The following is an 18,219-nucleotide window of genomic DNA, read 5'->3' as shown; positions in this document are numbered from 1 at the left end:
GTTTTGGAGATTTGCAGACGTTTTCTGTGGTGAAGAAATATCTTTCTTTTAGCTGTAATCTGTCAAATACTTTGAGTTATATTTGAGGATAAGGTGAAAACACACAACTAGTGTTGGAATAGCCTCCTAAAGGACCTTCTGATGCGATTTGGATTTGGTTAAAAACAGATTGCTGTTTTGAAGCACTTTACAAAAAACCCCAAAGAAAAACAAATTAATATGCAGAAATGTATAGTCAATCCTGCAATAATCCATTCATACAGATTCAGAGTCAATCACATATATTCCACATTGTTCTTAGTTTTAATCATTGCACCTTTGGTTCAGTTTATTATTCCAGTTTAATATTCAAAGCAAAAGACACACAAAACAGCTAGCTTTAGCTCGTCTGTTTCATCACCTTTCAGTTTGAAAATGCTACTTAAATCATTTCTTTTTCTTTGCTAACATTCTTGCATTTTCATTGACTTAGATTCAATTCAGAACACCCGATTCCAATTTTGCATTCAGAACAATATTATCAGAGAATCTATGAATAGTATTTTAAATATTTTCTTTTACAGTTCCTGTAATTAGCAGTCATCATGTATTGTTATTCTTTCAGGAGCAGAGTTAACATAATGGGACGCTGTCATAGGAGCAGTTGCTTTAAAACATGGTCTTACTATTATTTTTGCAACAAAAGCAGAATGATTGATATGTTAAAATGTGTTTATTAACTCTAATGAGCAATCATCACCCATTAGCATTTCTAAAAGCTCGCTCTCTGAATGTGTTTTCCCACTGATCTATCCTTTAACCCTAAGAGTTTTTAAATGTCTGCCAAATCTAGTATGTTCTCTTCTAATTACCCCACTGGCACAAGCAGTAGTTATGTTTAAGTGTTTTTCATTCAGCGAAAGTGAAAAACACTGACAGATTTACCATAGCTAAATCTGTCAGCTGCGGTACATTCACTGGTTTGAACAAATTCAAATTTTAGAGTTTCCACCTTTGGGTGAAAAGTCGATGTTAGTCAAGCTTATAATCAGCTGACATTTCAGTGCATCTGTAGCTGCATAGATCTATTCTATTCTCTTTTGCAGGGAAATTATAGTTTTGCTGTTTGACAAGTTCATTTTGATTTTTGCCACCATAAGTTTTTGTTTTTTTTGCACACAAACTACAGAAGCAATATGTTTATGTTATTATGTGTCATAATATGTGATGTCAAAAAAAAAAAAGTTTCCATTTTTGTAGAAGAAACTTTACGGTACAACAGTTTGAGGTGTGTGCTCCGGTGACCTCCAGGTCAAACGCTGTGCATGCATTCATTTTGACCCAGCAGGGATTTAGAAAGAGGAGGAAGATGGCAACGAGGGCTCATTTCTAAGTAATGGTCAGCTGGTAAAGTGCTTGGCGGTGGGCGTGTGCAAAGGATTGAAATATGTTGAAGAGAAATGTTTGTTATCTATTCTCCTGGCCCGCTGACTGTCCAGTACCTCCCCCCTTGGGCTGTGTCATCAGCGGTTTATCTCAGGTCTTGGGGAGAGCTTCAGGAGAAAGTGGGAGGTGATGTGGTTCAGGTGGTGCCTCTATAAAGCTCATCACTGATTTGCAGGATTCATCAATACTTGGCTAGGACTCCATCACTTCTCATGACTGGCATCTTCATCTCAATCCTGGTTAGAGATCGCTAAGCTTCTGACTTCTTCCTCTGCAGCAGCAGCAGCAGCAGCAGCAGCAGCAGCAGCAGCAGCAGCAGCAGCAGCAGCGGCCATCACGAGGAACCTCTGCAGCAACCTTCTAGGCTGGTAAACTTTAAAAAGTAAATTCATTTACACCTTTGACAATGAAGAGAGGTCATGCTTTCCATGTGCATATTCAAGTGTCGGGTTAATCATTTTGCTTTGCATGCCTCTTTTCTTTATGTTGTTAGACATGAAGATACTTGGCCGTGTGACCTTCTTCCTTCTGCTTGGGGGAATATTTGCTCAGAGCAGCCGTAATGCTAAAGTGAGTGGGAAATCCGCCAAGAGAGGTGGTGGTGGTGGTGGGGCCCAAGCAGGCGACGCCGGCCAGTCCACCCCGTCGGCCGATGCTTCTCAAGGGAACAGCAGGAGCTCCGGGAGGTCAGCTGACTCGAGGCAGGACAGCGCTGCAGGAAGTCGTGCAACTGGACAACAGACGGACGAGATGAGGCTGCAGCTCCTAAGGAGCGCCCAGGTGACATGCAATGACGGATCAGCGGCTGGGTGAGATGATTTGGATTTCTAACAGGCTTACTGTGCAGGTCCATTCATTACTGCTTTGCCTTTATTTTGTCCCTTTCGGTGTTTGTGCAGGTTCTACCTAAAAGAGTTCAGAGGAAGCCGCAGATGGCTGTTATTTCTGGAAGGTGAGTATTTACAAACTGGTTAAACTGGTCCCCTGAGGTCAGATGCTTTTGGCATGATGCCCCCTTTGGAATTTTGACGGGGATGTCGTCTTGTTATGTCATCGTCTCCTTTTCTCCTTTTTTGGTTGTTTCTACTGTTTTGATTGACCCAAGGGTGGAGGAAAACAATGGAAATCGTGTAATCTGACCGTAAAGTCTCGTTTGTGAGCAAGATATTTCCACACCGTGGTATTTTACTTGTGGGGATGTCTAATTAGAAGAAATTATTAAACGTGCTTGCCAACTTTAGAGCGACGCAATAGTTTCACATGAGTGGACAAATGTCTATAACAAAATAAATTTGATCTGGTTGAAGGTGTTTTTATGTTCCTCGGAGGCCCGATGGGCTAAGCAGGGTGTCTCACATCGGAGTCTCCAATATTAGTCTGATTTATTTTTAGGTGGCTGGTGCTGCTACAGCAAAGAGACCTGTGATTCCAGGTACCAAAATATCCCCCGCCTAATGAGCTCATCGGGGTGGCCCCAAACTAAAAGAGGTTGGTCATCTATCCGTACTTTGGCATGCGTGCTACACATGTTTTGTTGTTTTTGTCAGGAAAGAGGTTTATTTAGCGATTGGATATTTCTTACAGGGACTGGAATATTGTCGTCCCAAGCAGAGGAAAACCCCCACTGGCATAATGCAAATCTTGTGTAAGTAGCTGAGACCAATATGTCATTTTGCACAAGTGAAACAAGTGAAACCTTGGACTGGGATTTTTTTTTTCTTTTCTTAAATTGCCCCTGCAAATTGCCCAATTCTAATGAAGTATGGCTGATAGAAGAAAAAACTACAAGCAGCAATTCAGGCAACTTAGTTTGTAGTCAGTGACTATAATTCTAGTTGTTTAAAGAAACATTAATATGTAAAATGTGGGGGAGGTTGATTATAGTTTATTTTGGACCCCTACTGACAAAGAAGTTATGCTATAGCAGTGGGTAAAATAAATATTGAGTATATTATTTTTTATAAGATTTTTTTTTATAAGATATAATATGTACACCAACTCATCTACATACAAAATTAGCCCATAAATTTGGATAAGGAAGTGGAACGGCACAAGGAAAAAAGCCTTGATTATGCTTTCTTAAATTAGTTTGATATTTAGTAGAAGGCTTTTTTCTTTTTAGTAATAACTACTTAAAGACATGTCTTTACATAAGCTTTCTAGACTTCTATGTCTTACTGCTGCTTTTTATTTCTTGTGTTTAATATTTACGTCCTGTTACTAGCTTGTAGTCTAAATTTCACCTGAATAAGTCCAATAAAAGTAGATTTAAAGAGAAAAACGTTGATTTGTTCATTTGATTCACCTCTGTACATGACAGAGAATTAATTACTTTCCCTTTGAAGGTTTTAATGTTATGAATTCTGTTACTGTCTTTAAAAACTTTGATATACTAAGAGATTTTTAGCACCTTTAAGTAATTGACGTCAATGTTTACTGGACCAAACTCAAAACCAGCTCACAGTTAAAATCTGCTTTATAATTACTTTCTAGTCATGGGTCAAGGTACCAACGTGTTCTTTAAACATTGCCTTATGTGCAAAAACATATGTTGTTGCACAACCCCCCCCCCCCCCCTTCTCTCTCTCTACTTCCTCTTCTGAGAGGAGGGAGATGTTGCTCCCAGCTCTCCGTCTAACGGGTGAATTGAGTTTCCTAAATCTGCCGAGATTTACCCTACCCAGAACTGAAGTAAACTCTGTTTAAGCTGGGTGCGAGAAAGACTAGCCTGGTTTCTAACGACCTCCATCCAGATGTCCCACCCTTTTTCACCCTGTGAATTAGCCAGATAGAGTAGCCCGGAATCAGCTAGTTTCACAGAGCACACCTGTTAACGGTCGCTCTTTCTCTTATTACAACTTGCACTTGTTATTGAACCAGGTTGGTTTTAGTGACTCGGGCGAGTCCCAAGGGTGTTGTTCTAGTTTTGGCCAAAAGCAACCTATAAAACATTTTCCACTTTCTCCTCCCAGAATCAAACTTCATAGCTATTTTACAACCATCAAAGAACTTTAAGGTGACTCATTAACTGAATGTCCACAACATCTTTTAGATTTTCTTAATGCTAATTATTTTATTAGTAAGGCAATTTTGCAAGGGTCAGTACAGCTTAAATCAGTAGCAGAAATAATCAAATAAGTAAAATCAATAATCTAGCCTATCTTTCCCTAATGCTGACACTGTGAACTAAAAAAGGAAAACTTTGAAAGAGACGGACGGAGTTTGGCATTTTGAACCCCAGAACTGGCCTGATGATGAAAAAGGCGTTGCAGCAGCAGGAGGCTCCCAGTACAGGAAGAGTACTGAGTCAGAGCGGCAGGTCTCGGGCCTCAGGGTGACTTCCTCATGCTCGTAGCGGCCCTCTCCTTCTTGTCTTGCAGCTCTGTAGCTCCTTTCTCCTCGTCTCACCATCTTTCTGGTCTCTCGAGATGTAGAAGGGCTGGTCTCATGGAAGGAACACACCAGTTCTTCCTCTTTGCCTTTGTTCTTTGTCTTTGTCTTTATCTTCATCTTTGCCTTGGTATTTGTCTTTGGCTTTGTCTTTGGGGTCTCGAACCCAGCTGAGAAAAGTGCAATTTGAAGCCACATGTTGCGGGGCTAACGGGTTGGTCCCCATGTGCAGAACAGTCTTCGGTTCTGTGGCCCCGGCTCTTCTTCAGCTGCAGAGTTCTTTGTCCATCTCGATCTTGGCTCGAAGCTGCCTGAAGGATCCAACCAAAGATTCCTCTTTTGCACTCACCTTATATAGGGTTTATCCACCCTTTTGGTGCATTTGCATTGGCTAGCTTTGTTGCTGTGCCTGTTTCATTGGCTGACTGCTTGGACCGATAATCTCATATCCATCACCATCTTTGGACATGACCTGATGTCTGTTCTAATGTCCCCGAGTTGCTCAACAGCCCTCTTGTGTCTAACCTTCTCTTAGGTACGTTTAAAGTTTAGCAATAAGGCCTTAAGACACCTCCGCTCTCCCATCAGTTCCTCTTTCCACCTGACCTTTCACCTACCATCTACCTCCAACACAACATCAGTGACCTTTAGTTACAGTTACACATTTTACACCATTTCCAGTTCAATGTCAAAATCACATTTATAACCTTTTAGTTTCTCTGATTTAGCATTCACTTATAATATTATAATAACCATTACTTATTAGTTACTCTTATTATAATCATGATGTGAGTTATTACAGACATTTCTGAAAAGAAACCAATAATAATTCATTATTCTAATCATTTGACACCATGTTACAGTTACTTCTTTCACCTGTAAGTATTTCAATAAGTATAAGAGTAAGTGTAAATATTCTTATAATCAAACCAACATCAACCACCGGTTAAACCAATATTAATTATCGGCTTAATCATAAGTTATCATTATTAATTTAAGTATTTTACTCTGGGTTTTATCCAATTACTCAAAACGTCTAGTTTTTATTCCTTAAACCTTTAGTGCTCAAAATGAGCAGTCTGAACTATTTTTAATCACTGCAGGCTGGAAACTTCCTCTTTTTCCAGGAAACCTGCTTTTCCTGTTTCATAACTTTCCTTCTGTCAGACTATGATTTTTTATGATTATATAGAAAAAAGTAGAATTAAAGCAGGACACAATAACAACACACACAACCAGATTAATTTTATTACCGTCTGACTCTACTGTTGGGTCTTGATGTCACCTGTGTAAAGTTTTAAAGATAACTTTATTTATTGTTATTATTAAACTAAAATCTCCAGCATGGGGAAGTGGGCTGAGCTCGACTTTTCTCGACACATACAATAAAAATTAATAAAATTAAATGCATACAATTTCATCTGGTTGTTTTGACATAACTCTTGTGCTTACTTTTGACTTTATTCTGAATTGAAACACTTTTTTAATGTACAAAGTCAAACATTTAATACTGGCAATATTCCTTATGGTGCGAGATTAAATCCTTCATCTGTAACGTAAAAAATGTAAATGTTGGGCAGATTCATCCCATACTGTTCCAGCGACGTATGGAGTGGCACGGGCCCTGCTCCGACCCCCGCTCCAAAAACAAGACAAGGAAAAGATAAAGTGAAAGACAGAAACACAAATGCAAGTGAGTTTCCTGATAAACGTACCTGTTTTTGTTTTTAAAGGACAAACCATTTTTGTTATTTACCAAGTTTGCCCCTTGTCATTAATACTGACATTTCCTTGCAGCTGAGTATTCTTTCATGGGATCCCTTATCATCCGGGAGGTCATCAAAGACCTCATTCCCAAAGGAATCAAGCAGGCCAAGGTTGTCATGCTGGCTGGCACCAGGTGAGTCTGTTTTATCGCTTGTGTTCTCATGACGCCTGCAGCTTTTGGAACCAAGTCCCCTGGATGTCCTCCATTCCTAGCTTTAAACACGAGAAGTCCTATTTTGGGTCCATCCTCTTGTCGGTAATAAAGATGTTTATAGTCGTCTGTGATCAGTGACACAATGTTTATTAAAGGGCCTTGCCTTGTAATGGTGAACATTCCTCTCTGGTTAGCGGGATGGTTGCAGGGACAGCACCTCCGCATCCTAAAATGAGATCCACCGTCTAAATGGGAAGCTGCTGAAAGTGATTATGAATCTCAAGGCCAGGTTATGAAATCATTCCCCGGGGTCCCTTTGCAGTGCTGGCGCGACAGGTGTTTTGCTCAACATTGAGAGGGTCGCCAGCCAGCTGGAGCAGCTAGGTACCGAGGCTCAGGTGCGCGGCCTGGTGGACTCTGGATGGTTTCTGGAGAGCAAGCAGCAGCGGTCCCCCGACTGCCCAGCGACTGTTTCCTGCACACCTGAAGATGCTATCAAGATAGGACTCAGGTAGACCCTGGAACACTTCTGACACTCAATAGACTGTCAAAGACAGACGCAATCCCTAAAATTAACACAGAGATCCTCTTTATTTCTCTTGAAATTGTTATTTATGTTATTTCAAAGAATGTCTTGTTTCCACAGGATGTGGAATGGGGTTGTTCCGGAAAGGTGTCAGCAGCTCTACAAGAGAGGGGAGGAATGGCAGTGCTTCTTTGGTCACAGACTGTACTCTACCTTGACCTGTAAGTGCTTTGCTTCTCATAATGTTGGTACAGCATGCCACAAACCTGACATAAACTGTTCATAAATAAACTGTGGACTGACACTAATGCTCAGAAGGGGATTGGACTGTTATGCCTTCACTTAATGGTTGATGCGAAGACATGTTGATCAACAAAGTTAACCATTTTTGGTAGGAATATATCCAGGTAGATTTTTATTCAAACCACAGCACTGAGACCACATTAATAAAAGGTTCAAATGACATATATTTTAACAGCATTACATCATAAGCTGTGTTTGTTGTTGGACCTCAGCCAAACATGACATACTGATTGATAAACTGGAAAAATGTGATTGTCTGGCACTGTGGTAAACTGGTTCAGATCTCATTGACACACATGGACTAGTTTGTGTCATTTGGCAATTATAAATCGGAGTAAACAAAGATCACATGTGGGATTCCCCAAAGCTCCATCCTAGGGTCACTTTAGTTCAGTGTTGATGTGCTTGACAATGCTTAGATGAAAAACTACTAAAACATCCTTTGCAATTTACTGATGACACACAACTATATAATTCTGAGTCCCCACAAGAATACAGTGCTTTAAAGTCACTGTGACATAAATATGAATGTGTGGGTGGGTCATGATTTCCTTTAGAAGAGACAGAAGTCCCATCAGTTTTGCTACTTTTGAAGCAAAATTTAACCCCCTAATGGGGCAAGAGAATTGACTTTGTCATCCATCACTTTATTTGTGTTTGCAGATGTAGCTTTGTGTGTCAGATTTACAGGCACGCTAGAAACGTACAACAAAGTTCTGGGTCTTGGCTTCTGTATATATTAAAAAAAAAAAAAAAGAAGCAATTACTTAACACGTTAAAACTTCTGTAATTAATCAATTGAAATTCAAGCATCAAAGGGCCACCTCTCGTCCTTAGCTTATTATTAAACAGCTGATTAGTGCTAACCGGCTGTTTGCCTGGTTAGCACTAGTAACTATGAACTGTGTGTATTTTCTAGGTTCCTATCTTAACTCCATGTTAAAGGAAGGTCTTCCAAATTCATCATGTTTCATGTGACAGATTCAAAGCTCAAAGTTGAATGTGACAGTATGTTTTTCTGACTTTTTATTTTCTTAATAATGTAAAGCACTGCCTTGTTGCTGAAATCTGCCATTCAAATAAATGTGATTTAAACTTGATTGATTGAAAATTAAAAAATAATAGCAACTTTGCTCTGCCCTGTTCCGTCTTCCTATTATCTGCTAAGTTTCTCTCTCTCTCTCTCTCTCTCTCTCTCTCTCTCTCTCTCTCTCTCTCTCTCTCTCTCTCTCTCTCTCTCTCTCTCTCTCTCTCTCTCTCTCTCTCTCTCTCTCTTTCTCTCTTCCTCTCTCTCTCTCTCTTTCTCTCTCTTTCTCTCTCTCTCTCCTTCTTTCTCTCTCTCTCCTTTCCCAGCCTGAATAAACTGCAGACATGTCTTCAGATACTGTAAAAACTTATTTGTTTTAAACATGTCATGTCTTTTCTTTCATTCCAAAAGAAAAGGAGTACCAAAAATGTACACTTGACTCTTCTTCTGCAGTTACAATGTATTGGTTGTATTGTCTTTTAGCTCTTTATTGTTTCTACAGCTCCACTCTTCATCGTGCAGTGGCTGTTTGATGAGGAGCAGCTGAGAGTGGAAAACATCTACATGGGCGGTCAGAGTCTGTCTGAGGAGCAGTGGCAGTACATCCAGAATCTGGGCTTAGAAATCAAAAACTCCCTGACAGATGTGACGTAGGTTTTGCAACAACACTCTTTTGTATAAAACTTTAGATCAGTTGGTGCTAAAGTAAATAATTGCTAAATATTAATTACGTTTTTTTTTTTCTTTTGGTACAGGGCTGTATTTGCTCCATCTTGCCTCTCACACAAAGTCATCACCAAAAGGTAAGAATGGACATTTAAATTCAATTGTGCTGATGTTAATTTAGCTCTGTTCTCATTTAAACTCATATGTTTTCTTGGTTGCTGATTGCCATCATCCCATGTTAAAGGGTCATTAAATATTTTCCAAAAACTTTTGCACGTTTGGGATATAGCAATTATTTTGATGCACAACTGAACACGAACGAGCTGTGTCACTCAATAAAATTTCAATAAAATGTTTGGAACGTTGTGGTTAGAGCAATGCAAACTGGATCAGCCAAAGCTAGACAAAAAGCCTGTAACCAGACCATGACGTTGGTGTGACAGCAGTTTCACTTGTTTCAACTGAATTTCCCAAGTTTCTCTCAAATCTTCCCTTTTTCTTTGTTAATAATTTATGCCTTCTACATCCTATCCCGCAGCAACTGGATGAATTTCCAGGTTAAAGGCACATCTTTGCCACGGGCTCTCCACTGCTGGGACAGAAGTCTGGAGGCAATTCGCAACAACAGAACCCCGTCTAAAGGCTGCCCTTTCCACCTGGTGGACACCTGCCAGTGGCCTCAGTGTAACCCCACCTGTCCAGCTTTGGTGGACCAGGCCACCCAGCAGGAGCTTACTTTGCTCCAGATGCTGGTCGCCATGGGCCTTGACCCACAGAGGCTCGGCCTGGATCCCGAGGGAGAAGGAGATTCTCTGGTCAGCATGGCCAATAACGGTGGCTAAGTGGGGAAAAAAAAAAACCCAAACAAACAGAGGGGAAGACTAAAATTTAATGAAACAGAAAAGTGTTTGAAATTTAATGTAACCGTAGAAATGCTTTTACAAATCTGGTTACGATATGCTGTCCTGTTTAGCATTCCATAATGCTCCACATCTGTGACTCGGCTGGTTGGTATGTTGCAGCATTCTGGGTTTGTGTTGTTTACTGTGCCCTCTACTGGTCACAAGAGGGAAGAGCTTAGCATCGAAAGTATTCCAGCTATCCAGGTCACAGTGGTTTGACCTTTTCCAGATGTCTGGACATAACCTAAAACACACTTTCATCCCAAAGCCCTCTAACATCCAGCATCATAGTATGAGCCTGTTAGTAGAGTTTTAACACACAAAAGTTCACATCAATGTCAGAGGCACAGGTCTATTATTTAAATGATATACACTTTCATCAGATCGAAAGTACTAATAAATTCAATAATGTAATCCAGCAAACTGTTCACACACACACTCTCTCTCACACACACACACACACACACACACACACACACACACAAATAGAAAACACCACAAAATTTTGTGCACAAGGAGTCTGCTGATTTTTGATTGGCTTTGATTGATTATTTTTTAGTAACTGATGTTATACTAACTTATTTATATATACTTTTACGTTTATGTGTTCTTTGCATGCCAAAATAACAGTGTTATGAGTTACTGATGTGTTTTCTTTGAAGTCACTGCTCTTCTATATTTAATCATTCAGTTTATTCTAATCTATGAAGTAACAGTGCAATTTGTAACATGTTGACGCTGTGGTGATTCACCGCTCAGTTGTTATGAGTCATTTTGCTGTCATGCAAATTACCAACTACTACCTTCCTGTCAATAATTGCTGTCAAACATATTATATAAAATTTCTCTTTTTTTCATTTCATTTATGGACAGATGGTATATTTCCAAGTCACTGCTTTAGTAAAGTCAACTGATGTACATGTTGAAATAAAAAATAAAATTTTGAACCCTCGCTATGTGAATATATGCTCTATTTTGTTTAGCATCTTCATGACTTGATTGTAGCATCAGGAAAGGAAATGCAAGATGTAATAAGTGAACAGGAAAAAAAAAAAATCCAACTTTTACTTAATTTATTGTACTCAAAGGTAAGAATGGGCTTGGAGGGCTACATTAAATGAACTGAAGTAATATAAGGGCCACATAATGGAAGGTTAAAATAAATAAATACATTAAAAAAATTCTCTCTCTCTCTCTCTCTCTCTCTCTCTCTCTCTCTCTCTCTATATATATATATATATATATATATATATATATATATATATATATATATATATATATATATATATATATATATATAGCTAGGCAGCATGTTTCTTTGTTTGTTTTTTACCATACAATTCGTCTTATTTAATTTTTTTGACAGTAATATTACTATTTTCGTTTCGTTTCATTGGATAGGCAATATTCTCTTTAGTCCTCTTATCCTCTAGAGGGCGGTGTCTTGGAAAGATGATATCTACCTGACATTAACAAATGCAGTTGATCATATTTCGGATATTAATTAAAATGCAAAATACTCTCAGTGGCCGACTTGTAACTCGAGAAAATGCAGTAATTTCGTGGTGTTTTGGGTCGTCGCGCCTTTTAGAAAAAAAAAAGTCTTGGATTGTTTTCCCATAATGCAACGCCGTTTCTTTCTACTTCCTCTTTCCGCCATATTGCAGAACCGGTAAGATGTCTTTTTCTGCACTCAGTTACAATCTTTAAAGAATCTAAGCCATCTGTGAGATAGATATTCACTGAACCTTCCCTTTTCAAAGTGGAAGCACATAAAAATGATCTGAGAAGATTATCGACCAAGTTAATAAAGCTATTGGTGGACATTTATCCTGTTATATTTCCTCCTCTGTTCGGCCCTGGGAGTCGGTGCGTTCAAGCCGCCCAGAGAGCCATTAGTGTCCTTAGTAGTGACGGGGCTCCTTTTTTAGCATACGGAAAAACTTTTGTTCTCGCCATAAATATTTGTTTATCACACACTTCACATGCTCTTGGCAGATTTATCAACGTTACGTGTCGGGAATGTTTTTACCTGTTAGTGGAGAAGGCTAAGGTAGCTAGCATCGCTGGGTGCTCAAAGTGGACCATGCTTTGCTGGGAAGCTCGGGTTTACACGGACCTTGCCTGTTTAAAATACATAATTATTGTGAGTGTTTTGTCCGAGTCATATCAGGATAACATGTCTAAATATCTGGTAAATCTCAAGTCTTTCACTGATCCTACATGATGAGCTATTGCTATTAAGCTTGTTCTCTTGAGATGTACAGGTCATTCTGAAAAGAAAATAGTTTGTATTTTGTCTGTTGCATTAGTGAGTTAAACGATTGATGTCCCATGAGAATTATTTTTTTTTTTAAAATGTAAAGATAAGAAAACTTCTGAGGACTTTTGAGATGGGGCTTTCCACAACTTTAATTTATCTGTTTCTTGTTTGTGACTCCAGGCATCATGGTGCGCATGAACGTTCTCGCAGATGCTCTGAAAAGCATCAACAATGCTGAGAAGCGTGGGAAACGCCAGGTCCTCATCAGGCCCTGCTCCAAGGTTATTGTGCGCTTTCTGACCGTCATGATGAAGCACGGTGAGTGACAAACAGCTACTACGTGTGTGTATGACTGAGGAGTTCAACTGGTGGAGCCCTCCATATGTGGAGCAGAGTGTTAAAGCTGATTGTTTCCCACTGAAACCTCCAGGTTACATTGGTGAGTTTGAGATCATTGACGACCACAGAGCCGGGAAAATCGTTGTGAATCTCACGGGCAGGCTGAACAAGGTAAGTGTAGTCGTACCCTGCAGAAATAAACTGTTACATTTTCAAAGGCAGTTTCTGTAATAGATTGTCGCAGTGTTTTTGAATCGATGCACTGTGCTGCTGTATAGTCTGCGTTAAAATAAGACAGTAAAGTTAAATCCTGTGCTTCTTTGCGGATTCTATTTATTGTGGCGTATAATTCAGCGATGTGTTTTTCTTTCAGTGTGGTGTGATTAGTCCACGTTTTGATCTTCAGCTCAAGGATCTGGAGAAGTGGCAGAACAACCTGCTGCCTTCAAGACAGTTTGGGTGAGAATCACTTTGCCCTCTTCAGACTTTCACTGGACCTGAGGGGAAAAACACGCCTCTTAAATCAGACGTTTTGATTAGATGAACGAGTTTTGGACACTTATAAAATCTTGTGGCGTTAAGATGGACACACTTGTGTGATCCCTGCTCTGTTTTGTCTTTGAGTTTGTCTGTTTTTCCAACGACTGTCCTGATTTTTACTTAGTCCCAGTTTTTATTGGTTATGTCCCATCGAGTCTGTTAGAAATCAAAGCAGGGCTCAGCTCTGATGAAATATGGTGCTTATATCATATAGCCAAGGTTGTGTGCACAAACAAGCAGTTTGAGGTTTAGGTTGTTTTTTTTTTTTGGTTTTTTTTTTTAATCAGCAGAAATTATTTGAAAAACAAACAATAAACTTGCGCATTACATGTTGATATATTAAGCCAGTTGGTTGGAGTCTAAACACAGTAAATGCTCACAGATGATTTAAACCTAACAGAGGTTTAAAGTATCGGACTGACACATGAGAGGATTGAGGAATTCAGTAAAATGAGAACTTAGAGAAACAGATATTTCCATCACACTAAACAATTGCTATTGTGGTTTTTCTAATCTTGTGCAGCCTTTCTTGGGTGGTTTTGTGTCTAATGATCAGTTTTATTACTTTATTGCCTCACTGAACTGAACTGAACTCTGCCAAGTCCTTTCTTTTTCCTGGGCTAGCAAACTAAGCGAAATCTGCAGTACATATGTCATGGTTTAATGCATTTGTACAATAAAAAAAATTAATTTGGATATCTAAAACCTGGACATAGAAGTCATCCTGGGTCTTTTGTTTTATTCCCTGATAATGTTCTCAAATTTATTTGCCAAAAGTGGATCTGAAAGGAACCCATTACAGATGGACACATTTTAATGATGCCACATCTACAGCCTGATAAATAGTTCTTGGTGGCTTAAGAACATTGTGTCTCTTTGAATCTGTCAGCAGCTGTTTACTTGTTTTGCTGTAAAAAAAAAAAATCCACAAATGTTTTTAGCAGCATTTGGGTTTCCATCTTAATTGTGGGGCTTCTTGTTTGAGCATTTGTCATTAAAAAGCATAATTCATGTCAACCGAGCGATTTCAGTACCAGTGAATTACAAAGAGAAAAGTTCAGCTTTGAAACAGTTGACATTAAATCCATTATCTTCCCATTTAAAAAGTCATATTGTGTGATTTTGACCATTTTCACTCCTCTGTGAGTCTTCAAATGAATCAGATATTGTCTTAAAGTAGAGAGTTGACCGATAAGCATGTGCTTTCTGACATTTTGACTGTTGGAAAACATGGACCGACTAAAATCTTTAGGGCGTTATTAAAACATATTTTCATCTGCCGTTGGATCTCTATAAAGTGACAGACACACTGCCAGCACTCGCTTTTCGTCTTCTGTTTTATCAATGACTCAAATCAGAATCCATCCAGTCAGCTGTAGCACCAGAACCAGGTTGATGCTGTTCATCTTTTCATCCTTTTACAATCCTGTTAACAGGCCAGTTTATTGAAAACTTGGTAATTAGATCATGCAATTAACAGCAGAAATCTGTTCTTACTTGCATGTAGAGCGTTAATCACTTTATAGTAGATGCTGTTAATGTAAGTTGCTACTTACACCATGCAACGCTGATTAAATTTTACATATCAGCTTCACTTTCCTGGATTGTCTGCGAGACATCAGATATATTCTGTTAAACTTCACACTCAGCTTCAGTTCAAGACCAGAAAATCTCAACCAGCTTCACATGAAGATGACCAGCAGGAAATTTGAATCACTTTGGCGTGGAGGGGTGATTTGACCTCTAAATATACTTAGTTCTGAATAATGTGATGTTTTCTCCAGTGGCTCTGACTGAGCAAAGAGTACAAAAGCATGTGATGGTTGAGTTGCAAGAAATCACAATCCTTCCCTACTGCAAGCAATTGGTTTAATTTGTAAAAATAATCTTTGACTTAAGTATTTTGACAATTTAAAAAAAAAAAAAAAAGCAAAATTTGTACGTTTTAAACGGTTTTAAACTTGACATGAGGTTTTCCATGAGATGTGCACTTTCTCATCTGTCTAGATTTGATGCTACAAACTGTGCAATCTTTACTGCATTACTTCACGAAGTCTGGGGAAAATTAAATAATTTTTAGAAATTGTGGTGTATTTGGTTGTTTTTCCTCCTTTGCGATAACACAATGTCTCTGCTTCTCTCCGCCAGTGTTAGTCCCTCAGCTGCTAAAAATATACGTGAGGTGTTGGCAGTAAGGGTGGTTGGAGCCCATCCATGTATTATTTATCAATATGTAGAGTGTGAATGCGTGGCAATTATAATAAAGTATCCTCACAAATATTGTTAGCAGGGCTTTATATTTTCTTCACCAATATTGTGATGCTGTTTGCTTTGCACCGCTCGATTTTAGGCGTATGTAGTCAAACTCTTGCTGTTCAGTGGTTTGAACTACATGGATTTTGTAGGAGTTGCTGTTCGTCTTAAAGCCTGGTTCAGTCTTTCTGTTTGGGTCTGGAGTTTGACTTTTTTTTTCTTGTGGCTTTCTGAATTTGGTGTTTTTCAATCACACCTCATTTGTTTGCAGAGGAATTTGTCAATTTAATATAAGTTCAGTATTTTCATGGGAAAATATTACTAGTTTATGAATTTGAAGAAATGTTAATTAAAAACCATGTTGAGTTCAACCAAAGATTAGTATTTAAGGTGTTGGAGGGTTGCTTTAAACTTAACTAATCATCTTTAGTACATGAACATGTCACAGTTTTTATGGAATGACTTTTATTCCTATGTATCCTTGAATGTCTTATTTCACCCATCCACACTTTGGTTCTTGGCTTACTGATTCAGAAATCAAATTCACTACATATGTGAGCAACTTTGAATTTAGGTTGAACTTGCTTCATAAGCTGGTTTTACTTAAAAAATGTAATTCATTTATATTTTTAAAAGAGAAATTTACCAGAGTGCCAAAGTTCATTTGCGGTTTCTCAGTCTGAGAAATGCAGAAGACACCATTCAGTGTTTTGAGACGGAGCTGATATAGAGATGTGTGGGAGGGAAAAAAAAGAAGTTTTTGTCATTGAAAAATGTGTAGAAACAATGTATCACATTAAACTGGCTCCACTGTTCATTTTTTGACCTACAGTGATGATTCATATTCAGTCGTATGTTAAATGCGTATAGATTTATCACCTCGGATTCCTGGTGAAATAAATTGGGCTATGCAGCTCACTATGTTACTTGAAGTGTTTCTGAACTCCTGCCTTGTTGTCCACAGATATATTGTGCTGACCACCTCAGCTGGCATCATGGACCACGAAGAGGCCAGACGGAAACACACAGGAGGCAAAATCCTTGGATTCTTTTTCTAAAATGTAAAGAACTGCAAATAAAAACAGCCAGGAGAAAGCTGCTTGTTTTTTTGTGCCTTATTTCAACTATTTAAAAGTGCCGATGCTGAGGGGGGAAGCTGTGGGATCTGTAGGCAGGGAAGATTTTAAACTACAGAAAGCTTTGCAGCAACAGCTCATTAGGAAGTAAAACAGTTTAAATAAAAGCCTGTGGTTTTTGGTTTAGTAGGTGTTAATCTAGTTGAGTTAGCCCAACAGTTTTAGTGGAGGGTGTCCAAAAGAAGAGACTCCTGCAATGCAAAAACCCTTCCAAAAAATGTCTGTCCATCCCTCGAGGGTCCCATCGATAAACACGCTAATCTCCACGATGTAGACTGAACATTTTTTATTTTTTTTGTAGCTTTTCTTCCCCCCCGGTGGCCATTAAAAGCTGTTGCCTCTTCCCTACTCTTGTTAATCGCTTGTAAAAAGAGTCTTTTCTTTTTCTGCTCTGCAATCATCTCACCAGTGTGACCTTTTCTGCAATCCTCGGTGTATTTTGTCTTCTCCCCAACCTCTTGTACTCTGGTTACTGACCTTGCATTAAGCTGAGGGGGGAAGCAGTAACAGCCTGCTAATGTAACAGTTCTGTCCAAAAGCTCCGGCGCTAAAAGCTCACAAACGGATGGCCTCCCTCATGGGCTTACTGCACTTAAGAGCTACCTTGTAAAGGGAAAAACAACTTTGTTCGTTTCTTCTGTTGAAGGTTTGGGGAAAATAAGCTCAGAGTCATTTTAAGGCTCCCTTATCGGTGAGCGCGAGGGGATGATTGAGTGTGGGTTTGTGTTGGGGTGATGCATGGGTTTTAAGTAGTTTGTTTTGTTTTATACAGATGCAGAAAAAAAGTAAAATGTCTCACTTTTGTGTAGCTCCACACACAAATTTCTAAAAATCCAAGTCACTGTTTAGTTTCTATGCCTTTAAAAATAAAAACCCTTTTGAGACGTGCTTGTTACAAGATGAAAAACTGCTTCCACGTCCAGTTGTTCCACTTAAAAGCCAGAAGTTTAAGTTTTAATGACATTAATGCTTCATTTTGAAGAAAAAAATAAATAAAACCAGATGAAAGGTTAAAAAAAAGTTCAGTTTCCATTTAGTTAAATTAGTAATCAGTAATTAAAATAAATCTGCATAAAATTATATAATCAAGTTAAATATTTAAGAAAGGTCAACCTGCTTTGTATAATTATCTTCTGCTTCTAGCATGTTCATATTTTGAATCAAATAGTTTCACAAAGAATAGAGAGGTCAGTATTTTTCATATGTATGTACACATCAACAGAATATCCTAGAATAAAATCAGATAGTTTTGTTTAGGAGTGCTTTCTATGGGGAAGGAAGATTGAAGTTGTTATTCAAAGTAAAAAAATTCTGTTAAGAGAAAAACACTACTTTCTACTGGAAAAAGGCAGCAGAAGCCACGTTGATGGGACACGATTAATGGTGCCAGTGATGACATGATGACTATCAATGAAATAAAAGAACTGAACATGATATGGAAAAGAAAACCAGACGTCAAAACTGACGGGAGCTGGTTGTGCGATAAAAAAAAGAATAGCAGGAGTAAACGGGGAGGAAATAAGTTCAA

The 18,219-nt window shown here is 38.7% G+C and overlaps 2 protein-coding genes across 2 annotated transcripts; both read left to right on the top strand.

Annotated features, from left to right (window-relative positions):
- Positions 1-1,920: 1,920 nt before the first annotated feature.
- On the top strand, positions 1,921-11,376 carry notum2 (notum pectinacetylesterase 2). The gene is made up of 11 exons (XM_015001801.2): positions 1,921-2,234; positions 2,325-2,377; positions 2,818-2,913; positions 3,010-3,070; positions 6,396-6,508; positions 6,613-6,715; positions 7,059-7,247; positions 7,383-7,483; positions 9,095-9,242; positions 9,348-9,395; positions 9,797-11,376. Exons 1-11 carry the CDS (start codon positions 1,921-1,923, stop codon positions 10,098-10,100), a joined length of 1,530 nt encoding a protein of 509 aa, XP_014857287.2. The 3' UTR covers positions 10,101-11,376.
- A 358-nt stretch (positions 11,377-11,734) lies between these two features.
- Positions 11,735-16,650, top strand: rps15a (ribosomal protein S15a). Its single transcript, XM_015001803.2, has 5 exons — positions 11,735-11,832; positions 12,604-12,741; positions 12,854-12,933; positions 13,136-13,221; positions 16,520-16,650. The coding sequence occupies exons 2-5, from the start codon at positions 12,609-12,611 to the stop codon at positions 16,611-16,613; spliced, it is 393 nt and encodes a 130-aa protein (XP_014857289.1). The 5' UTR covers positions 11,735-11,832; positions 12,604-12,608; the 3' UTR covers positions 16,614-16,650.
- The last annotated feature ends 1,569 nt before the right edge of the window (positions 16,651-18,219 follow it).

This window comes from Poecilia mexicana, unplaced genomic scaffold (assembly GCF_051168715.1).
Source record: "Poecilia mexicana isolate PSO_F unplaced genomic scaffold, ASM5116871v1 scaffold_1, whole genome shotgun sequence".
Lineage (NCBI taxonomy): Eukaryota > Metazoa > Chordata > Actinopteri > Cyprinodontiformes > Poeciliidae > Poecilia > Poecilia mexicana.
This window is presented reverse-complemented; position numbering and strand designations above follow the sequence as displayed.